The following is a 25257-nucleotide window of genomic DNA, read 5'->3' as shown; positions in this document are numbered from 1 at the left end:
TACACACACACACACACACTTTATCTTCTATCTAGCATTTCAAGTTGTTTTGTACCAGAAGGGTTTCTCTGGACATATAGTCCACCTTATTGCTGCAAATAAAATTCTCTGTTAGCTCTTAACTTGAAATTTTATTTACTATTTAAAACAATACTATGAGGGGTGCCTGGGTGGCTCAGTCAGTTAAGCATTTGCCTTTGGCTCCGGTCATGATCCCAGGGTCCTGGGATCGAGCCCCACATCGGGCTCCCTGCTCCATCGGGAGCCTACTTCTCCCTCTCCCTCTGCCTGCCACTCCCCCTGCTTGTGTGAGCTCTCTCTCTCTCTGTCAAATAAATAAATTAAATCTTAAAAAAAAAAAACCCAAACAATTCTATGAAATCCTATCACCATTTTTTCATAATGAGAAAACCAAGGCTCTGGGGTTTGAGGACTGGGTTCAGATCCGAGCTCTGACATTTACCAGCTGGGTGGCTTGGCTAAATCAGTCATTTAAGAGGACACAGAGGGCACAGCAACAGGGCCTGCCTCTTAGGGCTGCTGTCCAGCCTCGAATGACACGCGGAAAGCCCCTGTCGTGGCATCGATGCTCGGAAGACATCTGCGACCACTTAACCTGTGATCACCTGGCTTCTTTCCAGTCTTTAGGCCTGGCTGTCTACAGGGCAGGGACGTGGGCCTGGTACTCGGGGCCTGTCCTCTCTTCCCTGGGAGATGTTGACAAGGATAGTTGAGTGCCAGTTGGAGAGTTACCTGGTGGACCGTAAGAGGCACATCAGATTGCTGAGATTCTGATTCCGATGCACTCCAGGGGGTGGGACGGTGTGGGCACATGTGTCACGTGGGGTACGGCTCGTGAGGTGCTGCCCATTCCCCTCCCCGGGGCCGTCCTCTGGCAGGCCACATAGACAGGACAGTGGGCTTACTTCCCTCATCCACCACAAGTTGCCGACAAGAGGAACAGAGCAGCTCTCCTAGGTTAGCAAGCAACTTGCTGTATCTTACCTTCACTTTCTGAAAGGTAATAAATACATATGGTTCAAAAATCAAAACAGTTTAGAAAGAAATGCATTGAGAAGTCTTGCTCCCACCTCTGCCTTGTCCACACTGTTTCCCCCACATCTTATAGGTGACTGCTTTTGTTATTTTGCTGGAATAATTCAAGCAAATACATTTATTCTTATATCTACCTCCCTTTCTTACACAAAAGATAACATAGCATATATACTGTTTTGCATGACATTTTTGCTTCCAAATATATCCTGGAGATCTTTCCATATCAATATTTGACAGGTTCAATTTTTTTTTTTTTTACAGCTGCCTATTTTTTTATTGTGGAGATGTACTATAGTTTATTTAACCCTTCATTGTCCAGTATAGTAGCCACATGTGGCTATTTACATTGAACTTAATTATAATTAAGTCAAATTTGAAATTCATTTCCTCAGTGGCGCTAGCCACATTTCAAGAGCTCAGTATGGGTACCTGTGGCCAGTGGCTAGCATGTGGGACAGCACTGACGGAATGGAACATTTCCATCATTGCAGAAAGTTCTATTGGATATGCTGGTTTCCCGGATCCCCTATAGCAGGACACCTGGCTCATTTCCAGTCTTGAGGCGGTTCGGTGATGATGCCACCCATCCCTGGGATGCAGGAGAGCTGAGTGAGAGCTGCTTTGGGAATGCTGGGCCTTCAACCTCAGACCTCAAAATCTGGGAGGCTCCTGCAAGAGAGGGGCTATTGGGTTTGGGGCAGGGGCTTGACCAGGGCCTGGGAATGAGAGTAGCCCTAAGGACAGACTTCCTGCTTAGCTCTAACCCTCCACCCCCTCCCTCCATCCCTGCCAAAATGCAAGCCTGTTTCCTTTCATTCACGATTTAAGTCCTGCCCTGTGGCTATAGGGACAGAAAAGACACAGTTTCTTCCTTGGAGAAAGAGACAGATCGTTACCTGCCTTGTGACAAAGACGTTCAAAGAGGCCTCACCAAACATCAAAAGGCCTTATAATACCTATCATATAACAGAGTGAGGATGTGGGAAAACAGGCATCCGTTGTTGGGGGTTGCAAATTGGTGCCAACTTTTTGAGGGCAATTCCAAATCTATCCAAATTCCCAAAAATCTACCCCAAAGTGCATAACCTTTGACTCAGCACTATCGTATTTATAAATTTGTCTTACGGAGACACACATAAGTAGCGACAAGTATATGTACCGAGATATTTCCTGCGGCACCATTGTCTCTTGCAACAAAAGACTGACACAAGCTAAATACTCACTGGGAGGGGAATAGTGAAAGGGACTGTGACACAGCCACACGGTCTCTGTCACTGTGTAGATTTTGTAGAGGCAGATACATTACTAAGCGAAAACAGCAAAGTGCTGAATTGTGGAGCGTGTGCTAACATTTGTGTTAAACACACACACACACACACGTGCGCTGCTTGGATATGTCCAAAACATCTCTGGAAAGATGCATTAAAACTGTTGTTCTTTTAAACTGAGCACATGTGTGTATTACCTTTAAACAACAAAAAAATTTTTTTTTTTAATTTTAAGAGGTTCACACTGAATAATGGTGAACAGGCAGAGGGAGGGAAATTCCTGGGGACACCTGCTTACTCATCTGAGCTTTGAGTGTCCCCGGTGACTGCACAATTCCTCCCTACGAGGTGGCAAGGCCACAGCGGTCCAGAAATGACACCCACCCTGTGACTCCCTCTCCATCACCTCTGGAGGCCTCGCCCTGTCTTGGCTGTCATACCTCCCGTGCCCAGCAGGGGGAAGCACAGACCCACCAAAGCATTGGTTCCAAACTTCACCAAGCATCCCTTCTAGGATTTCCTCCTCTGTGGACCCTGGTTGGAAAGACACTTCCTGCCAAGCAGACCAAATTTATTAGGTGATAATTGATTAAATTCTCTCCCTTATTTTGTGCCTCACATTTCTGGTCAGGGCGCACGCGACGGAGTGTAGCCTTGCTGAGCTCATCTTTTTCCCGTAAGATGTTCTCCTTGGCCCTTCCTTGTTTCCTCCAGGCCTTGGGTGGCAGTGGCTGGCCAGAGCATTCCCAGGGATTGAGGGCTCAGGCTGGCAACTGCTTCGTTAGAGGCTCTCCGCCCTGCTCGGATTTTCAGCCTCAGGGCACTCCTCCCACCCTTCTCCTACCCAGTCAAAGATGTAGTTCTGGGTGAGAGGAAGCACGAACACCTGGCACCAGTCTGACTGGTGGCAGTCACACCCCCAGATGTGTTTGGAGTCTGTCCCTTGCTAGGCTGTGAGCCGCCGAATAATGGGGACTCTTTTCATCTGCCACAGATTCTCCAGGAGGGATTCTCCAGCAGGGCTGGGCATACAGCTGGTGTAAATTAAAGGTTTGTTGTTGTTAAATGGAAGGAGACAAGCATCGAGGGGACCGGGGACTAAATTCTTTAAAAAGAAAAAAAAAAAAAAAAAGGAGGTCCTAGAGGTCCTAGTTGATCTCAAGGGCAAGAACCCACTGGCAAGACTGGACCATCCTTGGCTGCAGATAAGGGTCGCAGGCACATAATGGATCACCTTCTTAGCATGCCCAAGGAAAATCCTGCTTTGTCTTACCTTATGCGGCCCTGGATGGGACATGAAATCAAGAACCACCTCTTTCTCACCCACCAGAGGTGCTGGTGACCTTGGCAGAAGAAACGCTTAAATCAGGTCCGTCTGGGTGAAGGGGCTGTTTCATCCCAGGGCCTTACTTAAAATTAGATAAATTTCCCAGCTCCTGTTAATGCCAGTGAGTGGTTCTGAAAGTGGGGATGGGGGGGGGGGAGAGGGAAGCGGAAGCTCTAAGGGGAAGGGACATTTATAGCCTCTCGCCTGGCCTGGAGGAAACCTAGGGCTCCTTTAGTGGGGCCCTCCCTCCTCAATGTCTTGGAAGTGCAGGGAGGGGCGACTGGGGATCTCTACAAATTAAATGGGGAACAAAAGGAGCAACTGAGAGAGAAGGGCCTCAAATATAGGTTGGAGATTATGTCTCATACCTGGGGTTCTACAGCCCTCCCAATATGCACTCACCTTTCTGGATCACCCTGGATGAGAGGGGCGGTGGGGGCTCGGACAGCAGGCCCAAGGCACTGTAGATTTTGAAGGTGGGCAGAGAGGAGGACTCTCTCTGTCCCTTATTAGTTGTGTGCCCTTGGGCAAGTCACTTAACCACAATGAGCCTCAGTTTTCCCATCTCTAAATGAAGATATCAACACCTACCTTCCCTGGTCATTGTCGGGATGAATGAAAGAAGACCTCTGGAAGCATTTCTGTAATTGCTAGACTTCAGGGATTATTATTCGCCAAGGCGAGAGGCCACCCTAGGTCCCTGGAGGTGACAGCGTCAAGGAGATTTTTTTCCCTCCTCTGTGGTGCCTGCTCCTTTCTCAGCCTGGATGCTGGCTTTAATCCTCTGTTCCCCAACCCCCGCGCTTCTCTTTGAGACCGCCTTGGTGGTCTCCAGATTCTCGCACCTTGCCTTTTTCCATAGCGCCCCCATTCTACGACCCTGGGGATCTCGGCATGCGCGCAGAGTTGGTCCAGGGTGGGACAGGTCGTGAGGGTCTCCGCTGGCCTGAATCTGCGCCCTCCCGCCCTGTTTTGGGGTTCTCATTTGCAGATGGTTCCCACTGGTCCTCATCTCCTCGCTGGACTGAACAGAGGAGGACAGAAACCAGGGGTGGGGGGCCTGGAAGGGGGTTCCCACCTTCTCAGTCGGGAATCCGAGAGGGGGACCCAGCCCTTGCGCCCCAACGCCGCACCGTCATGGGTCTCCAAGCGGCGCTCGCAGTTGCTGGCAATCCTCGACAAGGAGGTTTGCCCCTCCCGACTCCCGGGCCGTGACCTCCCGCTCCCGACCTCCCCTCACCCAGACCCCGCCGATCCCCGTCTCCGAGCGAGTGGGAGCATGCGGTTCTAGGACCCGGAGGCGCCGCCGGGCGCGCCGCCTCCACTGCCTCGCCTCGGTCGCCTCCCGCTCCGGCAGGTGAAGCGGCGCCCGCCGCCCCCTCTGCGGCAGGTGAAGCGGGTCCGCCGCCCCCTCCCCGCCGCGCCATGGCTGCGGCGGACCCCCGGCCCGCGCCACGCGCCCGCCCCCTCCCTCCAGCCCGCCCCCCGGGGGCCGGGTGCGTAGCGGCGGCGGCGAAATGCGGTTTGCGCGCTCGGGGAGCGACAGCAGAAGTTAGAAAATCGCCGAGGGGGGAGCCCGCGCCGCAGCTTCCTGCCCCCGGCCCAGCCCTCTGGCCCCGGCGGCCTGCAGCCTGACTTCCTCCCCCCACCCCGCAGCTCGCCGCCCGGCTCCTCGGACGGGGCCGCCCCGATGGGACGCCGCGCCCCGGCCCTTGCGCGCCGCTGAGCCGAGCGCCGCCGAGCCGAGCCCGCACCGCCGCCGCCCGCCGCTGCCCTGCTCGCCGCCCCCCCACCCACCCCGGTCCCCCAGGCCCGGAGCCGCGTCCCTGGTCCCCCGGAAAGCTGGATTTCCGAGGCTGGAGGCGCCTGGCCGACTGGGTGGGGACCACCATGGGCAACGCGGCCGGCAGCGCGGAGCAGCCCGCGGGCCCCGCCGCGCCGTCCCCCAAGCAGCCCGCGCCGCCCAAGCAGCCGATGCCCGCGGCCCGAGAGCTGGAGGAGAGGTTTAACCGGGTTCTGGTGAGTGTGACCCGCCGCTGGCTCCCCCGCTGGGCGCGGGCGGGGGGCGACAGGGGCTCGGCACGCGTCCCCGCCCCCAGGGGCTCGGATACCGCTTGGAGATCCCCGGGCCAGTGGCTGCCCCTACAAGGGGTGGGAGTGACAGTGGCTTCTTTCAGAGTGACTTAGCACTCTCCCCCCCAAAACTTTCTTCTGCAGTCGCCCAGTCTGCCTCCCCAAGACACCCCCTTCCCCGGCGCTCCTGGGTCTAAAGGTCTAAAGGAAAATGTCCTGCGAGGAAGTTGGGCGCCCAGCACGCAAGGGGGCTCCTGGGGCATCCCCTTCCGCACTGCGCTCAGGCCCAGCCACAGGGCGCAGATTGGAGCATCTGCTTGTGTCTCAGAGCCAAAGATGGAAGGGTTACATTTTAATGTCCTGGGAGCTGGAGACGGAGTTCAGGTGTTTGCTCCTGATTCGTTGGTGCCTGGGCTGCTGGGCGCTGGGTCCTCAGATCGCGCAGAGGGAGTGTCTGTGTTTCTCACCCTCTGCTTGTGCAGGAGAGATGGCCTGTGGGTCCTTATCTTGGGCATTTCCTCCAGCCACTGAAGGGATTAAGGTTAGGAGGGGTGGGGTCAGGATGGGTTGGTCACTCTGGCTTGGGGTGGTGCTGAATTCTGGAAACCCCTGGCCCCTCTCCTTCCCCACTATCACCTGCTGGAGGAATTGGGGGGCTTGGGGACTAGGCCCCTGGGGAGAGAGCCGTCAGCTCATCAGCTTGGCCTGAGCCTGGAAGCAGTCAGGATGTGTTTGGGGAGGGGCTCCAGAGCAAAATCAGGGCTCCCTAAGACCTGGTGAGAGGCAGAAATAGGGAGCGGTAAGGGCAACTCATTCTCACTTCCCTCTCCCTACCTCAACCCTGTCCCAGGCTCCCTTCTCTAACTAATTGCCTGGTGGCCTGTCTGCTGTCAGCTCCCTTGCTGGACTCTGGGTGACAGGCGAATGAGGCCGTGCTTTTTCCCAGGGGCACTTTGCAGCCTAAGCAGGCTGGCACTGCAGGTCTGAGGGTGGGGGCCCAAGGGAGGCTCCGGCAGTCAGGTCTGAGGGTGGGGGCCCAGGGGAGGCACAGGCAGTAGAGCAATGCTGGCCTGTGGCAGTGCTCAGTTCTTTGTCCCCTCCACCTCCTTGACATCATTTCCCCTCCCTTGGCCAGTCACTGGGCAGTCCTCGCCAGATCCTCGGCATGGCCCCTCGTGAGAGTTCCTAGATATCTTGGCGGCCCCCTTCCCAGAAGGAAGGCTAGGAGGGCTTTGGAGGAGTTATCGGGTGGTGTGGGGGTCTGGTCTATCCTTGTGAAGAAGACACCTTGCTTGATTAGGGGAGAGGGAGGGACTCTGAGGGACACCTCACACCAGGCCAGGCCCTGATTACCCCATCTCTCCACCTGCTTTCCTTTCCCCAAACCCATGGCCTGGCAAAGCTGAGCTGAGCTGAGCAGATGGGGGAGGGGGGAAGAATGAGGAGAGACAGTCTCTGGGGAACCATCTGGGGAGCCTGGGTTGGTGGTGGATCTCTGGACCCCTGCCAGCGTGATGGGGGGGGCATGGGTCTGTCTTTCACTCCAAGTGTGTGTCTGTGGACAGGGGTGGGACAGGCCGTCAGGGTGAAGTGCGGGCCCCAGTCTGTTATGTACACACTGGTAGGGAAGCGCTGTGTGAATAATTCAGACCAGTGGAAAATCCAAAAGTCAAATGGTGAGGTTCTGATGCATGTGTAGTTCTTGACTGCCCTGCTTGTGTTTTGGTCTTAGCTCTGATTGGCTGAGTCTGAGGCTAAAAGCCACTGGGAGTCCCTGAGTACCAGGGCGTGGAGGGCGGTGGAGGGCGGAGGCCCAGAGCCCGGTCTTAGAGGGTGTCTTGGTAGAGAAAGCAGCGGTAGCTGGGTAGAAATCTAGGGCAGCAGCACCCATTGGGGCTCAGCTTTCCACCCCAGCCCACAGGAACCCTGGTGTGTTTATGCTTGGCCTTCTTTCTGGGGAGGGATCAGCCTGTCCCTTGTCCTGTGTGAGCAGAACACACCCCACCCAAGGTCGCTTGGCTAAAACCTGGCTCCCCTCACTCCCCACCAACAGGGGCATGAGCCCCGCCCTGGGGTGACAGCCTTGGCCCCTGCCTGCAGCTGCCTGGGCTAAGTATTTGGCTAAACCCACAGGCCTGGCAAGCAATATCGCAGGGCGCGTCTCCGTCAGAGCCCTGCATCCGTGGCCAGAGCGGAGTCCTGTCCTTAGTGAGTGTCTAAGAGAAGAGCCTTAGACTGCTGAGAGCGATGGGTCCACCACCCGCCAGGAATCCCTGAGCCTTGATGGCAAAAGCATAGCCCCTTGGGATATTGTCACACGGCCCCAGGGGAGCTCCTCCTATTGCTTAATCGCAGCCCTTTGGTCCCTGGTGGGTAGTAGGATCCTGAGACCCAAAACCTTGGCTCCTGGCTGTGGGACCCATCTGGGGGGTGAAGGGCGCCCCCACCAAGGCCTACAGCCAGATAGGAGATGGCAATACTCTCCCCCCCCCCACCGCCGTGGCCTTTCTCCCATGCAGGGGTGGGGGGTGGCGGACTAATTTTCTAAGGAGGCTGTGAGAGAGAGGGGTGCCCCTGCTTAAAATGGGGGTGGGGAACAGAGCAGGTTGAGCCAGGGTTTCCTACTGCTGCCTTAGCAATAGTGGAGGAGCCATGGCTGCCCAGTGACACGGGCCTGCTGTGATGGTGGGAAAACCGGCCCGCCAGACTCGACGCTCTCGCCTCTCCTACGCCGCCGTGCCCAACGCTCGTGTCTTTCTTGCAGACCTTCCCCCTGTAAGGGTCGGGGTTTGGGATGACAAGGCACTCTTTCCAGGCCTTCCAGAAGTTCCCTGCTTACGGCCAGGCATAGGACAGTCCTGATCTGGCTGGTCAGGGAGGAGCCTGTGACCTGGGGACCAAGGGACCAAGGGACCAAGGGAAGGTGCCCTGGATGCGGTGCTTGAGTCCGAGGGTGAGGCTGACCCGCATGGAGGCCGAACCATTGGAAGAGGAGTTTGCCTGCTGGGGCCTAGCCCCCCTGGGCTGCCCTTAGCCTGTGCCGCGGGAGGTAGACATCTGGGGAGGCGGTGTGGGGAGGTTGGGACAGCCTCATGCAGGGTGTGGATCGCGGAGGCCCTGCTTTCAGCTGGACCCCTTCCCTGAGCAGCAGAAGTAGACTCCATTGGGTTGGCCTGCGCCCTCCTCCGGGGCACGGCAGATGCAGTTCCGGGACGTGTAGCTGTAGGGGTGCTCAGGCCCTGGACCTCTCATCTCTGGGGTGTCTTACACGGAGGATCCCAATGGGGCTGCGGCCATGAGGACAGATGTTGGGCTGGGCAGGTGCTGGGGGGTGACATTCTTCAGGCAGGGCTGGCACACGCTGACCCTGGAAACCCAGGGATGTGGTAGGCATGATTCACAGGGACATCTGGGGCCAACTGGCAAGAGCTGGGTGAGACGGGCAGGAGCAGGTGGGGCCGCTCTGGGGGCTACCTCTGCATTTTTCCTGGGAGCTCGGAGCCCTGGAAGGTGGCTCAGGCCTTCCCGCCTCTGAGAGGGGCAAGGGTTACTTGGGCAAAAGGCTGAGGTGCTTCCTGAGCTTTGAGGTGATTATGTTGGGGGATTGGGTTTTGTCTTTGCCACTTACTACCTGGGTGACCTTGAGCAAGTTACTTAACCTCTCTGAACTTCAATTTTCCCCATGGGTAGAAAGAGAATGCTACCGGCAGAGGCCGGCCTCCTAGGAGTGTTGAAAGATTAAGTAGAGTTTGCCTGACACAGAGCAAGTGCTCCAGAAACTCTCCCCGACTGTGAGGAAGGGGATGATGTTGGAGCGGATAGGGCCTGCTCCATATTGGAGGCCTTCTAGGCCCTTCTAGACTGTGCTTTTCCCCTCTTCCCACCTCCATTACCGACACCCACCAAGGTTGCCAACTTCAGCCATCACAGGCCAGGCTGCCCTCGCTGCCATCACGCAGGTCAGCAACAGTGGGGCCTAGACCAAAAACTGCCTGGTGGCCGGAAACCATGAGAGGGAGGGCCCACCTCTCCTGGAGGGTGGGGCAGTGGCGGTGTTAACGGTAGCTGTGTGCACATGGGGAGGGGGTGGGGAGGCCTCCACTTCCCTCTGAGAGACGGTGCGCTTGGGGGGGGGTTCCCCAGTGAGTAAGAGCTCAGTGTGGGCAACAACAGGAAGCGTAGGGTGCTGGGTGGCAGGAAATGGGGCTGGCTGTTTCTGGTTCCTCAGACGGGGGAGACTGGGGCCAGGCTGTCTGCAGAAGACCCCTGGGGGTTCGGGACCCACATTTCTCGTTGCCCTCAGTGAGAAGGAAACTGAGTCTTCTTACCAGCTTGCCAGCTGGGTCAGCTTGGGCAAGCAACTTAATTGCTCCGTGCCTCAGTTTCCCATTTGTGAAATGGGGATCGTCATAGTATTTCCTGTGTAAGCTTCTTTTTGAGGTTTAAATGAGTCAGGAGATAGAAAACACTCAGAATGGCACTTAGCACAGAGTGGACGTTTGGGGGTTATTTAGTATTGTTGCTGTAATTCTCCCACCGGCCTGGATTGTCTGGGCGGTGCCCGCTGCCCTGGCTCCCACCTGGCTTGCCCTTGTCCCTGCCATGGAGACCCTTCAACACTGATGGGAGAAGCTGTGAGCTTTTTGGGGTTCTCAGCACCTAATCCTGGGGCCAGTCACGCCAGAGCCCTCCTCTGAGTCTGGGATTGCCTATAACTGCCCCCAGAAAATGTATATACTGAAATTTTAAAAACGTGGACAAAATGGATTGTTTTTGGAGATGCATTGAGAGCTCTAAAACCAAGGTTGAGGCCATGGAGAGGTGGGCGGAGGGAAGATGGACAGGGAAGTGGGGGCTGGGGGGCACTCCCTGGCTTCTGTGCCCATCAGGCTGTGGAGGCCCTGTAGGGCTGGTCTGAGACTAGGCTTGGTACCCAAGCTCAAGGGCATTGTGGGACTCAAAGGGCCAGACGTCATGAGGAGAGGGAGGGCAGGTGGGTTGGGACATAGTCTGAGCTCAGGCTGAAAGTGAAACTGGAGGGTGTGGCCGTGTCCAGATGCAGACGGAGCCCCTCAGTGTCCAGGGAGATCTCCCCAGATGTCAGCACTCGGGGGAGAGTGGGCCGAGGCAGTGCTTGCAAGGGGCTGGTCCTGGGGGAGCGAGGCTGGAGAGGGAGGGACGGGGGTGGGGGGAGAAGGATCCCCACACAGTCTAACAGAAAGTTTGGGGAATCGGCTCCTTTTCTTTTCTCTCTCTCTCTTTTTTTTTTAATTTGACAGAGAGAGAGACAGCCAGCGAGAGAGGGAACACAAGCAGGGGGAGTGGGAGAGGAAGAAGCAGGCTCATAGTGGAGGAGCCTGATGTGGGGCTCGATCCCATAACGCCGGGATCACGCCCTGAGCCGAAGGCAGACGCTTAACTGCTGTGCCACCCAGGCGCCCCTCGGCTCCTTTTCTTGGCCACATCCTCAAAGATGGATCTTTTCTCCCTCTTCCTCTGACCCAAAGCCAGGGAAAGGGGAGCTGAAGGGTCAGTTCATTTTTGGCCAAGCCTCGGAGACAGGTTGGTTAGCTCTGGCCGTTTTCACAACCTTCTGCTCATCACACCGGCCCTCACCCTGGGGTCTGCAGTGGACTCCTCCCACCCCCACAATCTGGGAAACCCCTCTTCCCAGTGTGCTTCACTGGAGAATTATTACATCAGGACACAGCTTCTCACTGGGTATTTCCAGGAGCTCTGGGAGCCGCGAGGCAGAAGACAAGTGTGCCTATTTTATGGAGGGGGAGACTGAGGCTCAAGGAGACAGAGAAGTCGTCAGGCTAGGTGGGCCCAGAAGCTGGAGCTCCTGAATCCAGCCAGGCTTCTTCCTTCCCCCACATCCCCTCGCAGGAGGCAAGGGTCCCCCCCCCCCGCCTCCCACACCTGGATTTCCCTGTCCTTTCCTGTCCCACAAGAGCACTGTGAGCCAAGCTTCGACTTGTCTCCCAGCCCCCAACCCTGCGGTACTGCCTCCTTGCCCAGGGCCCTGGGTCTGGGGTCTGCGGCCGTTTTCCAGGAGGGTGTCACTCCACCCTGAGTGAGTGGCATCCTCGGGTTCCTATCACGCTCCTTAGGGTACCCGTCCCCTCGGTGGGCACAGCCGAGGAACAGCTGCTAATTAGTGCTCAGCGCTGTCAGAGCTATTTTGGATTCCAGAGCCTAAATTTAGCCCGTCTGGCAGGCTGGCATGTAGCCTCGGGGGCTTGAGCATGCCCAGGTGGGGAAGGGGCAAAGGCGTGGCCTGTTCTCCACCACGGTTGGGACAGGTGGACCCCAGAGCAGCGGCCTCCCCCTCCCCAGGAATAACCATGGGGCGGCCCCAGGGAAGTGGGCCTGGGTGCCTTTCAAGTCAGCTCTGGGCTCGAAGCCAGCCTGGCTCCCCCCCTTCCTGGCTTGGTAACCTTGGGCAGGTCATTAAACTGATCTGTCCTTGCACCTGTAAGATGCGACCGATGGTGCCGAGGGTGGTGGTGAGGGTGTCCCCTGCGTGGAGGGATCAGAGCAGTGCCGGGCACCGTAAGCATCCAGGCAGAGCCGGCCACCACATTTATTGGGGACATTATTAGCATTAGTTGCAGCCTGTAGAAGGGCCACCGGGGCCATTCCAGGAACCAGACAGGTCCCTGGGGTAGGGGAGGGCTCGGAAAGGCCCATGTCAGGAAGCGGCTGTCCCCTGGAAGGCTCAGTTGCTGGGGCTCAGCCACCCCCCTCAGTCTTCTTCACCCCCCTTCCCTGCCACCCCCTCTCTCCTCCGAGTAGGCCACCGCTCCGGTTTCCCTGACATTGGCTGCTGCCCGGCTCCCTCCTTCCCCCTGAGCCTTGCCCTGCTCTGCCCTGCCCCACCCTGGGTCTCTGCGGGTGGGGATGGGTCAGGAGAGACCAAGGAGAGAGAGAGACAGGGACAGAGAACAAGAGACCAGTCCAGGGAGGCCTTCCCCTCAGCTCCAAGGGCCTTTCCTGGGCAGTCTGTCCTGTGGTGGCAGGAGCCGTACAAGCGGCCTGGGGGAGGGCAGCAGATGAGACAGCAGCAGTTTCCTTAATCCAGGGGCTCACTTTCGCAATGGGGAGAAGAATGACGTAGCCCCGTCCCCAGCTGGCCTGGGGGGCCCGGTGGGTAGGCGGTGTCACCTCTCAAGTACAGCCCCCGCCGGAAAGCTTGGGCAATGGGGGCTGAGAGCACCCAGCTTCCTGTTGTCTGGGACTGACCTAAGGCAGTGATTTTTTGGGGGTGAGGTCTGGCCAGAGCCCCAGAACCAGGCCCAGCACCCCAGAGAGGAAGCTGGCTGCAGAGCCTCGGGTGGGTGTGGCCCCCTCTGTGCTCCAGCTGTGGCCTCCTCTCAGGCCCATGTGACTGAGGTTGTGCGGTGAGCGTCCAGAGCTGGTGACAGGGGCCTTCTGACTCTGGGCTGGGGATCCCTGGGGACTCCCACATCCCCAGCGGGACGGAACTCCTTGAGGGCAGGAGCTGTCTTTTGGGGCCTGACGCATAGTAGACCCTCTTTTAGCCTGGGGTTTACTGAATTGGGGTAGACTGGCATCGTCTTCTGTGCCTATTAGGAAGACCCGCCAAGTTAAGGGGGCCCAGGGGTGCCCTGGCGCTGGCAGCCCCTGGCAGGACCCTACACCTTCTCTGTGAGGGAGAAGCTTGGCAGGCTTGGCTGTGGCTGGGGGAGGAGGACCAGGCAGAACAGTGCTGACCTTTCGTAGCTCCCGAGGGGAGTCCCAGCCTGGGCCCCCAGCACCACAGACCCGGCATGTCAGCTGCTGGGCCCAGGTCCTGCGGCTGGGTGACCTTCCCCAGGAATCCCCCTGCCCCTGCAGCCGTGATGCGCCTGCTTGGAATTCCCTGCCTGTCTGACACGCTCCCTTGGCTCATCTCTGTCTCCTGCTTCCAGAAGTGCTGAGGAGGGAGGGGCTGGAGCGGGACGAGGAGGAGACGGCTGTTGCCATCCCGGCAAGAGGTTTCCTGGTGTTGGTGAGGCACTGGTGCCCTGGGCCAGGACCACACGCAGGCCCCGTGCTGTCTGGGGGCACACGGGAGTGGGGCGCAGTGGGGCCTGGCTGGAGATGGATCCCGCCCAAATGGAAGAAGAGATCATACCCTCTTATTGCACATGGGGACGTGAGTCCAGGGGTGCTGGAGGTCCCGGGAAGTTAGGCTGAGAACCCGTGCTCTTACCGTCATGGCAGACACGCCACGGAGGTGGTGTATGGATGACAGAGCCCAGGCCCTGGGGTCAGGCCGACTCAGGGTCAGATCCCGGTGTTGCTGTCTACCTTCGGGCCGAGGGAAAGGCGCTCTACCCCTGGGCTTGGTTTTCTCACTGGCTGATGCTACTTATCTCCCAGGGAGAGAGGGTGACAGGGATTCATGTGGGTGACAGATCTCCCAGGGAGCTGACCCCTCGTGGCTCTGCTGAAAATGCCCCTGCCTTGCCCCTCACGTTGGGGCCCCAGGCTCCGGGTCATTACATTGTCCTCCCCCTCCCCAGAACTGCATGAACTTGCCCCCGGACAAAGTGCAGCTGCTGAGCCAGTATGACAACGAGAAGAAGTGGGAGCTCATTTGTGACCAGGTGGGTATCAGGCCCCTTCCTGCATCAGGGTGCCCTGCCCTGGCCAGGCTGGGGCTGGCAGGAGAGGGGGCACTGCCACGCGGCCCGGAGGGCCAAGACCCTGCCCAGAGGCCTGTGCAGCTTCTGCAGAGACTCTAGAGTCTCCTTCTCTTGGACACGGGCCCCTCTGGGGACCTTATGAGTCGCTCGCGGGGCTGGGTCTGCCCTCTGAAGAGCTGGCGGGCGGCTAGTGCGGGGCGCCGGTCAGTCCAGCTGCGCCGTGTCACCGTCCTCCTTGCTGAGCTTCTTGGAGCAGCCTCTGTTGACCCTCCAGCTCTGGGCTGGGGAGGAGAGGGGGCAACCCCAGGGTTGGGCCTCTTTGACCCCATGGAGGTGAGGAGGAAGGGGCAGGATCCCTGTCCTTCCGTTCCTTGGACCCAGAGGAGCTACTGTCGACCCAGCAAGAACCCAAAGGTAACCAGCTCCCAAGAGGCAGAACAAGAACTGGGAGGCCTGGCTCTGGTACTCGATCAGGCCCCTGGGTTGGTTTGCCACCTTCGTGGCTCACTGGGGGCCCCTGCCTCTCCAGCGTCTAGGGCTGCTGTCCCTGGTAGCAGGGAAGACCTCCCTCCCAGGGTGGGGCCTGGCTGCTGCAGTCATTCAGTGAGGGAGGGAGGCTGGGGGTGGGGAGTTGGGGAGCAAGGAACCTCCCCTGGGAGCCAGGGCTGGGCCTTCGGCTCCTGCTAATGGACCCAAATGGGATGAGCCTGGGGGGGAAGGGCGGGGCCATTGAGGCAGGGCTCGGAGCTGCTTCCAGAGGCTTTGGGGCTGTGGTGGGTCCCTGCCACTTGGCCTGGCATCTCAGGCCCGGGGCTTAAAGGCCTGGGAGAAGTGGGAGGCTGAGGGGGGTGGCTGGGTGTATCTGAGGGATCTGGGTTGGGAAGGATGGGAGCTCCTCTGGGTAGGGGCCCTCTGCCATGGCTGTTGGAGCCCCGGGTGGGGCAGGGGACTTAGGAGTTGCTTCGTTGAGCCCGGAAGATGAGCGCACACAGGTCCCCACCAGCACAGGTGACCGGGACAGCTGGGGAAGGGGCCCTCAGCCTGTTCTTCCTCCCTGGACTCCCAGCTCTGGGCTGGTGTGTGGCCCGGGGAGGGCAGGGGCTTGGGAAGATGCCACCTACTGGCAGGTCTGAGGCCCCTCCCTGCCCCGCCATCAGGGTGGCGTGCTGGCAGTAGTGACACCTCCAAACTCCCCTCAGGACTGCACTAGGGCTGTGGCTCGCGAGGCCAGCTGGGGAGCGAAGGTCCGGGACTGGGGTCTTTTCAAGTGGCCCGGTGGGTGGTTTGGTTAGATCTTTGGTATTTAGGAGGGGTCTTAAGATAGCCTGGGACCTGGGGTCAGAGCTGAGGATGGGAGTCTGGGGCAAGGGCTGGGGTAGTTCTGGCTGGTTCCCTGTACACCCCATTCCATCTCCCCAGGAGCGGTTTCAAGTCAAGAACCCTCCCACCGCCTATATCCAGAAGCTGAAGAGCTACCTGGAGACTGGTGGGGTCAGCCGCAAGGTAGCGACGGACTGGATGTCCAACCTGGGGGTATATGTCTCCCCCTTCTTCTCTGTCCCTTCCCCCCGCACCCTCCAAGCTAGGCAGCTAGAGTAACTGTGTGAATGAACTTTTTGGTGGCCTTTGTGGGTATGTGTGTGAATGTGCGTGCATAGTTTTAGGGGACGGAGGGGACCCTGGGCAGGCGTTGTACACGCCCCTCAGCCCAGCTGCAGATGCGTACGCTGGTCACTCATGGCACTATGCAGCGTGGCCGCATGTGGCTGGCCGCATGTGGCTGGCCGTGGATGTGTGTGTTCTCCGTGTGTGCCTTTGAGTCCACTTGTGGTTGTGAGTGTGTGAGTGTGTGTGTGTGTGGGTGTACCCGTGGGTCCATGTAGGGATGTACGGGTGTCATCTCTGTGCCCGCGGTGCTGGTGTGTGGGTGTACGTGTGTGTGTGTGTGTGTGTGTGTGTGTGTGTATAGCCAGGTATTCATATTTAAGTGTGTGTCTGGGGCTCTGTGTCTGGATGTGTGTGTGTGCGCACGCCCTGCTCGTCTGTGCATGGGGCCATGTGTAGCCCGAGATGCTTATTCTGCCGGGCAGGCATGTGGAGGTGGTGGGGGAGGCTGAGCGTGAAAGGCCAGTCGTGGCAGGGGGAGGGGCAGGGACTGCCTCCGGGCTCCGCGGGCCTGTGGGAGGCCCCGGGCTTCACCCACCAGACTCTCCTGTTCTCGGTCCCCAGTTTAAGAGGCGAGTTCAGGAGTCCACACAGGTGCTGCGGGAGCTGGAGATCTCCCTGCGGACAAACCACATTGGGTGAGCAAGGGCTCCGATGTCCCTCTTGGGGGCCTGGGAGAGCTCTGCCCCCAGGCGGCCCCCAATGGCTGTGTCTGCGGGCCCCTCTGGGTTGTTCCCTGCCCCCTCTCTGGCCTACCCTCTGCTCAGCCCTTGAGGCATGGTGGGGCCCTGGGTCCTACCTGAGCCCCCTAGTGCCCTCTAGCCTCACTGGGTCTTCTGAGGTGTGGTTGTCTGGTGTCTTCCCTGGGGGATGGGAAGGCCCGGGCCCTGGCCGAGCCTGCTCTGTGCCCAGTCTGGGCAGGACCGTCCTCCTGGCTGGGACTCAGGGAGCCCTGTGGCCTGCAGGTGGGTGGAGGAGTTCCTCAACGAGGAGAACCGCGGCCTGGATGTGCTCCTCGAGTACCTGGCCTTTGCCCAGTGCTCCGTCACGTAAGCCCCCTGCCCCGGCCCTCACCCTGCGCGGCAGAGTCTGGTCCGTGCTTCCCTGTACCTCGCCCACTCTTCTGGCCGTGTCCAAGGGTGCTGCCCGAGCCCACCCTGGGCTCACGTACACCACCCCCGTGCGTTGGGTGACGCCCCTTCCTCAGGGCCAGCATGGATAGGGAGGGACCTGGCCTGGGGTGGCCAGCTGGGACCTGGGCGGCTTACTCTTCTGTTCTGTCATTCCCTGGCCCCCTCCTCTGTCTGGCACAGTGCTGAGAACAGCCCCTGATCTCTCCCCTCAGCATCCCCCTCCCCACTCTCGAGGGCCCCTGCTGTGCGGGCCTCCAACCCCACGCTAACCCTTGCAGGTATGACATGGAGAACGCAGACAACGGGGTCCCCGGCTCAGAGAAGAGCAAGCCCTTGGAGCAGTCAGTGGAAGATCTCAGCAAGGGGCCACCCTCGTCCTTGCCTCCGCAGCCCAAGAGCCGCCACCTGACCATCAAGTACGTGGGTCCCCTTTCAGGGTGGCAGGGGGAATAGAGGATTCACCCCTAGACTGTGCTGCACCCTGCCAGCCCCACCCCAGGCCCTTGGGGGTGGTGGGAGGGGCAGCCTGGCATTGGGGATCACAGTAAGGGCCTCAAGCCGGGCTTGGGAGATGGACGTGTTAAGAGGCCTTCCAGGGATGGGCACCTAGAAACTGGAATCCGGGTGGGTCTGGGATAAGGAAGGTGTTTCTGGGTTGGTGAGACCTTCTTTGTACCCGTCTAACCCCTTCTTCTTTCCTGTGCGGCCTCCAGGTGCCCCCCTTCTCCCCGGTACGTAGCCACCTGAGGGCAGGTGCATGCCTGGTTGGCTCCCTGGGTGGGGGTGGGGTGGGGTGGGGTGTTCAGCTGACACCCCTGGGTTCACCTGCTGTGGATAGGCCGCCCCACCCTAATGCAGGACATCCTGCTGGGAGGCGGGGAGAGGGAAGGAGACAGCCCTGGAACCTCATGTGGACCCCCATCTTCTATCCTTCCAACTTCTATCCTTCCAACTCCATATTAAGCCCCAAACTCTCACAATATGTTTCTTTGTTTGCTCATTCATTCATTCATTCATTCATATAACAAATATTTTTTAGCATTTCCTATGTATCAGGCTTGGTGGCAGGTGATCAGGAGACAGATCACCCTGCCCTTGGGAGCCCTTGGTCTACAAGGGGACAGTGGTTGCTAGGCTACCATGGAGGTGTAACCGGGAAGTCTGAGAGGGGAGGTGGCTACTTCCTGGGGTATCAGGAAGGTTTTCTGGAAGAGGGAGCACTGGAACTATGTGTTGCAGATGGATGCAGGCTTTACAGGCAGTGATGGGGACAGGGAGGGGCATTCCAGGTGGAAGGAACAGCATGAGCAAAGACTCGGGCATATCAGAGCAATGACGGGAGGACGATGTGATGTGGCAGATGGAAGGAGGAGGTGGGGCTTCCCAGGGTTGTTGGAAACGTGATCGAATTGTCATGAGGCACTGATCAGAAGTCATGATTGGCAGTTCTGCAACAATGAAAAAAAATCAAGTATTTTTTAGCAAAGAATTATCAAGGATACTCATAGCACTTACCTTATATCAGGCAGTGTTCTAAAGTCATTCCATAGTCCTCCAAACCCTATCAGGAAGGTAGTATTATTACCATTGCTATTTTACAAGTGAGGAAACTGAGGCACAGGGTGATTAAGTGAACTTGCCTAGTAAGTGGGGAGCTGGGATTTGAACTAAGGCAGTCTGAATTCAGAGTTGGCCTTTCAAGATGGCAGATAAGCCCCGGAGGCTGCGAGCGCCACCTTGTGGAGAGCATTTCCCTGGTGCTCTCCAAGCTTCGGCAGTCTTCCCGCTATAGGCTGTCTACCCCCGCCACACAGCAGCCCCTTTTGATGCCAGGTTGCTGTTAAGGGTCTTTGCCTTCCTGACCCGCTCCGGACCCCCTTGGAGCAAGCCAGGCCCGAGGCCGAGGCCCCGGGAAGCCTCCTGCCCTCAGCTGGCCCCCTTGGTTGGGTGGATGGGAATCAACGGCCTACCGTTCCAGACGTGCCTTCTGAAGGGGGTGGGGGTGGGAAGCCGGGTGCAGGGCTCTGACCCTGCTGCCCGCTCCCCGCCCCACCCAGACTGACCCCTGCCCACAGCAGGAAGGCCCTGCGGAACTCGCGCATCGTGAGCCAGAAGGACGACGTCCACGTGTGCGTCATGTGCTTGCGCGCCATCATGAACTACCAGGTTGCGCAGCGGGCGTGAGGCGCGGGGGGCGGGGGGCTGCCTAAGCCCCTGAGCTTCGGGGACCCCGGGGCCCCCCGACCCTGTTCCCCGCTGGAGAGCCCCGGGTCTTGAGGCTAAGGAGGCTCGAGGGGAAGCCCAGAGTGCCGCCCCCTCCTTCCTGGTGGGGTCTTCTGGAGTGCCCCGGACAGGACTGGGGGCACGGACACGCCTCCTGGGGGGACCTAGGCACACCCACCCATGAGCGCTGAGCGCAGCACCCCCGGGGACAGCCGCCGCTCCGTGACTGTGTTTGGAGGAGGGATTGGTGCGGCCCGTCCTCCTTCACTCGGCAGGACCGGGTCCGAGATGCTGAGTCCTGACACTGGCTTTCGAACCAAGTTAGCTAGTTATTTATTTAATTTTTGGAACAAAGTTATTTAAAAAGAGGAGCCAGGCTTTGGCAGCCACAGAAAAGGCTGTGGTTGGCTATGAAGAACTTCCCGAGCTTGAGGGCAGTGAGAGACCAGAAGGCGATGGCACTTGCCAGTGCCTGAGGTGCCGGGCAGGATGGTGCTGGCAGTCCTGGGGGTCTGCCTGGAGGAGCTGACCTTTCCTCTCTCCCCAGTCTGGCTTCAGCCTCGTCATGACGCACCCAGCCTGTGTCAATGAGATTGCTCTGAGCCTCAACAACAAGAACCCCAGGTGAGGTCCGGGCCCCCTTCTCCACATCTAGATCCTCCTGCCACTTCACCCCTTGCCCACTCTGTTCCCCAGTTCTCAGGACTACTGCCCAGGCTCAGCCCACCGCTACTCCCGATCAGCGGCCCTCCCTGTCCTCCCCCAGCCAGGCCCACCCCCACCCTTGCTGTGGGGCCTGCTTTCAAGGGATAAACTGGCCCCCCTGTCCCCAGAACCAAGGCTCTGGTGCTGGAGCTGCTGGCGGCTGTGTGCCTGGTGCGAGGAGGGCATGACATCATCCTGGCGGCCTTTGACAACTTCAAGGAGGTACTGAAGCCCCACCCCCACCCCCACACGGGTGCTTGCTCTCTAGTGCTGCTTGGAGTCCTGCTGTTGGCAGTTGTGGCCTCTGCTGGGGGCAGCTGGGAGTGTTATGTGGGCATTTGGGGAGCACAGGGTGGAGATAATCTGGGGTGGGGAAGCTTTAAAGGGCAGGTGCCAGGTCACGTAGGGGCACTGCCTGGGGCGACAGCAACAACTATGGGGACTTGCTGAACCTTTAAGCTAAGCTTCAGCCTGGCTAGATCCTAACTGGACTTGGTCCGTGCATCTCAGAGTTGCACACATACACCCCTGCTGACTCTGGCTAAGTAGCGTGAGAATACGACGCATAACGTGGGACATGGTCATTCATTCCCTTAATAATATTTGCTGAGTGCCAACTATGTGTCAGGCACACAGTGGGCACTTGGGATACATCCGTGAGCCAGAGGAGCAAAGAAGGCAGGGGAAGACAGATAATAAACAATATACTAAATGAGCAGATTATATAACGTGTCTGAAAACGGTGGATGGTCTGAGGAACAAGTCCAGCCCGCTGGAGGGGCTGGAGGAATGGGTCACAGGGTGGGCAGGGAGGCCTCATGGGGATGGTGAAGTTTGAGGAAAGCTGTCAGGGAAGTGAGAGGCTTGGTGTGGTGGCAATCTCGAGTAAAAGCACACCAGGCAGACGGAAGAGCAGGTGCAAAGGCCCTGAGGTGGGAAGGTGCCAGGACACCAGTGCGGTCAGTGCAGTAAGTGAAGGGAGGGCTGGGGGAGCTGGAAAAGGAGGGGAGGTTTTGAGCAGAAGAGTGATGTGGCCTGACTTCGATTTAACGTGGAGAAGCCTATAGAAGCACAAGGGTAGTGGCTGGAAATGGCGTGGGAGGTGTGTCATCGGGGCCCCTCGTGACAGCCGTTCTCCCCACCCAGGTGTGTGGGGAGCAGCACCGCTTCGAAAAGCTGATGGAATATTTCCAGAAAGAGGACAGCAACATCGACTTCATGGTGAGCTCAAGAGGGTCTGGCCACCCTCGGTGTAAGGAGCAGCCGGGGGGCCGGGGTCTCCAGCTCCTGGGCTCTGCTCCTGCGAAATAGGAGGACTGAGTGGCTGGTGGGGGAGGGGTGGACATCAGAGACAGGGAAGCTGGAGGGAGGGGGCCTGGGAGAGAAATACAGGTAGGGACGAAGCTGGGTTAGTGGAGTGACAAATGGGGAAAAGGAGAGACTTGGGAGTAAGTGGGGGACAGAAGGCACAGAGCACCCCCACCCGGAGGGTCACAGACCTGCTCATGGGCCCTGCTCCCCAGGTGGCCTGCATGCAATTCATCAACATCGTGGTCCACTCCGTGGAGAACATGAACTTCCGTGTCTTCCTGCAATACGAGTTCACCCACCTGGGCCTGGACTTGTACTTGGAGGTGAGCCCTGCATCCCCTTGCTGGGACTTAACCGCTCGCCGACTGCAGAGCGCGGCTCTGTGCTTAGCGGCATGGGTGTTGAGGTCAGGCAGATCTGGTTCAAATCCCGACTCTGCCACTTCCAAGCCCATGTGACTTTGGGTAGGTCTCTTCTCTCGGATTCTCATTCTTCCCATCTGTAAAACAAGAGAATCCTAAAGGTAATAATGACTCTCGATAGAATGAGGCAGAACGTTTTCTGCCACCTTATAGGCATGCGGTCCATGGCGCTGTTATCGCAGTTACCGGAACAGGCTCTGCGTTGTCCTGGGTCTGTCTGGCTTTGGAAGCATCAGCCTCAGGCAGGTTCTGAGTCAAGCGCATAATGGGGAGCATGGAGATATTGGGCCAAAGTGGGAGCTGGCTCATGTTGGATGGGTCCAGGTCCTAGAGGGGTTCCTTGCCCTGGGGAAGGTAGGCAGAGGGGCTTGGTGCTTCCTGGTCCAGCCTGTGCAGAAAAGCTACAGGTTCCCCAATGTCTTTGGGAGGCTTCTTGGAAGAGCAGGGCCTTTGGGATTGGATTTCTAAAAGCCAAAAGGTGAAAAGCTGGTCGGGGTGGTATAGCCATGCAAGGGAATAGTACTCAGCCATACAAGGGGATGAAGTACCGCTACATGCTGCCACATGGATGGACCTTGACAGCATCAGGCTAAGTGAGAGAAGCCAGACGCAAAAGCCCAAACACTGTGTGATTCCTTTATATGAATGTCCAGAAGAGATAAGTCCACAGAGGCAGAAGGGCGACTGGCAGTTGCCCGCGGTTGGGGGAGGAGAGAATAGGGACTGACTGCTAAGAGGTACAGGGGTTCTTCTGGGGTGATGAAAATGTTCTGGAATTAGTGGTGATGATTGCACAACCCTGTGAGTAGACGAAAAACTACTGAATTATATGCTTTAAAATAATGAATTTTGTGGTATGTGAATTATATCTCAATTAAAAAAATTAAAAAAAAGCAGGCTGGGGCTCAGGCCCCTTCCTCTGGGCTCCAGGGGTGATGGGGGGTCCTGGAAAGACCCCTCGCATCGGGCCTCACCCGGCTCTTTCCGTCCGGGGGCCAGAGGCTCCGGCTCACGGAGAGCGACAAGCTGCTCGTGCAGATTCAAGCGTACCTGGACAACGTGTTTGACGTGGGCGCGCTGCTGGAGGACACCGAGACCAAGAACGCCGTGCTGGAGCACATGGAGGAGCTCCAGGAGCAGGTGGCCCTGGTGAGAGCTGCTCCCGAGCTTGGTCCCGCACGTGGGAGGCCCTAAGGGCCTCACACTGGCAGCAGGCATTGGTTTGAGGTGTGAGTAGGGGGTGGCTGTCTGCCTGGCTCCTGACTTTGACCTGAATTCAAATCTTGAATCCTGTGGGGCCTTTCTCAATGAGCGATCGCTGGGTTCCTACACTGCGGGACCTCTGAGGAAGGCAGGCCCCTCCCCTCCCGGTGCTCAGAGCCCCCGCCCGGGCTTGGGTGGAACTAGGTGCCTGGCGCCCCTCCTAGCCCAGTCTCCTCTCTCCCCACCTCCCTCCTCAGTGGTGCCTTGGCTCCTCCTCCTCAGAGAACGTTAGTGCCCTCGGGATCACACCTACTTGGGTTCAAGTGCCAGGCTCAGCCCACCCGCCAGGCGCCGGTGCTAAGCGCATCCGGAAGCCTCCCCCAGCCCTGCAGGCAGGCATGCCTGCTGCCACCCCCTCACCGGCGGTGCCAGTGCCCAGCGGCGGGTGGGAGCTCACCATGTGCTCTGCCACAGCTGACAGAGAAGCTTCGGGACGCGGAGAACGAATCCATGGCCAAGATTGCCGAGCTGGAAAAGCAGCTAAGCCAGGCTCGAAAGGAGTTGGAGACCCTGCGGGTGAGGCTGGGGACGGAGGGGGCCGGGCCAGGGGCGGGCCGGGCTCCCAAGAACGGACCTGTTGGGGCTTCTAGGCTTGACGTTTCCTCTACCCGGGCAAGAGGGTGGGGGCTCTGTGCCAGACCTGCTGGGAGACACTAACCTCTCCCCGGGGCTCACAGGAGCGCTTCAGCGAGTCGACCCCCATGGGCGCCTCCAGGCGTCCTCCTGAGCCCGAGAAAGTGCCTACCTCCGTCCCGGCGCGGCCCTCGGCCCTAGAGCTGAAGGTGGAGGAGCTGGAGGAGAAGGGGTTAATCCGTATCGTGCGGGGGCCCGGGGATGCTGTCTCCATCGAGATCCTTCCGGTCGCTGTGGCAACTCCAAGCGGCAGTGATGCTCTGACTCCTCCGGGCGTTCCCAGCGGCTCACCCAGCCCAGGTGCGCAAGAGCTTCAGGCTGGGTGGGGCGGGCGTGGGGGAACCAGGGTCAGGAAGGGGAGCCTGGGGACATCTCCTGCCGGGAGAGAAGGGAGAGGCAGGTTCGGGGTTGTGGGCGTGGCTCAGGTGGATGCGGGGTGGTAGACGTGGGCCCAGTGCGCATGCGTAGGGAGGGGAGGCGGAGGCCAGACCACCTGGGTCCGGAACCTGATACCCCCCCTTCCCCCCCCATCTTGGGTTCTCGGTTCTCTCCAGGCTCAGATCTCCCACCTGCTGCAGAGCCGGTTCCCGGGGCAGCACCCCCACCGCCACCGCCGCCGCCGCCACCACCCCCACTTCCCGGCCTCCCCCACCAGCAGGAAGCCCCGCCTTCGGCACCCCCACTAGCCTCACCCCTCCCGGGCAGCTCCGAGCCCCCGCCCCCGCCGCCGCTGCCCGGAGACTTGCCGCCCCCACCCCCGCCGCCACCGCTGCCTCCCGGCACAGATGGACCAGCGCCTCCGCCGCCTCTGCCGCCTCCAGGAGGCCCCTCTGGAGGGTCCGGCCCTGAGATGGGCCCGGGTGAGTGGACTGCCCAGGGCTGGGGGCAGATATGGAGGTGGCCCTACCTCAGTGTTCTCCGGGACCCTCTGTATGGGGGCCTCCTATTGCCTTCCGTCTGTCCTGTGAGGCCTCTCTGGGCCCTGGGTCTGGCCAGCCACCTCACCCTCACCTCCCTAGTGCTTAGCACTCTCTCCCTCTCCCAGGAGTGAAGGCCAAGAAACCCATACAGACCAAGTTCAGAATGCCACTCTTAAACTGGGTGGCCCTGAAACCCAGCCAGATCACCGGCACTGTCTTCACGGAGCTCAATGATGAGAAGGTGCTGCAGGTGAGTGTGGCCCTGCCTTGCTTCCAGTGTGGGCCCCAGGGGAGGAGGGAACTTGCCTGGACGGTGCTAGGTCATCTCCTCCACCCCATCGTGCAGATGAGGGCAGGGAGGCCAGGGATGCGTGTGAAGCTAAACTGGATTCGTGTATCTGATAGGCGGTATATCCTGACTCCCCTGGAGGCTGTCCCCTCCCTCGCTGTAGAGGGCACATCTGGCCTCCGGTCTGGCCTCTCTCTCCTCCCTTTAAGCTTCTTTCCCACCACCCCCACAGGCAACCAGGGTTTCAACTCTCTCTTTCTTTTTTTTTCCTTCCTTCCTTCCTTCCTTCCTTCCTTCCTTCCTTCCTTCCTTCCT

At 58.9% G+C, this 25257-nt stretch overlaps 1 protein-coding gene across 7 annotated transcripts in view; it reads left to right on the top strand.

The window, feature by feature from the left end:
* Window positions 1-5513: 5513 nt before the first annotated feature.
* The window catches only part of FMNL1 (formin like 1), a 26776-nt gene continuing 7032 nt past the window's right edge, over window positions 5514-25257 (top strand). Inside the window, exons 1-17 of one of the 7 annotated variants that reach the window (XM_040640475.1) lie at window positions 5514-5670; window positions 14256-14339; window positions 15798-15881; window positions 16608-16681; window positions 17009-17092; window positions 17455-17592; window positions 17890-17907; window positions 19234-19342; window positions 19947-20023; window positions 20233-20326; window positions 21251-21325; window positions 21628-21738; window positions 22837-22986; window positions 23515-23616; window positions 23778-24033; window positions 24288-24593; window positions 24779-24903. In XM_040640475.1, the coding sequence (XP_040496409.1) occupies window positions 5542-5670; window positions 14256-14339; window positions 15798-15881; window positions 16608-16681; window positions 17009-17092; window positions 17455-17592; window positions 17890-17907; window positions 19234-19342; window positions 19947-20023; window positions 20233-20326; window positions 21251-21325; window positions 21628-21738; window positions 22837-22986; window positions 23515-23616; window positions 23778-24033; window positions 24288-24593; window positions 24779-24903 (2016 nt within the window). In that variant the 5' untranslated portion in view covers window positions 5514-5541. Of the gene's footprint in view, window positions 5671-14255; window positions 14340-15797; window positions 15912-16607; window positions 16682-17008; window positions 17093-17454; window positions 17593-17889; window positions 17908-19233; window positions 19343-19946; window positions 20024-20232; window positions 20327-21250; window positions 21326-21627; window positions 21739-22836; window positions 22987-23514; window positions 23617-23777; window positions 24034-24287; window positions 24594-24778; window positions 24904-25257 lie in introns of all 7 variants that reach the window. The other 6 variants (XM_040640474.1, XM_040640473.1, XM_040640471.1 and 3 more) reach the window with 6 other exon arrangements.

This window comes from Ursus maritimus, unplaced genomic scaffold (assembly GCF_017311325.1).
Source record: "Ursus maritimus isolate PB19 unplaced genomic scaffold, ASM1731132v1 scaffold_24, whole genome shotgun sequence".
Taxonomy (NCBI): Eukaryota; Metazoa; Chordata; class Mammalia; order Carnivora; family Ursidae; genus Ursus; species Ursus maritimus.
The sequence above is the reverse complement of the archived record's forward strand: the minus strand, read 5'-3'. Positions and strand labels throughout refer to the sequence as shown.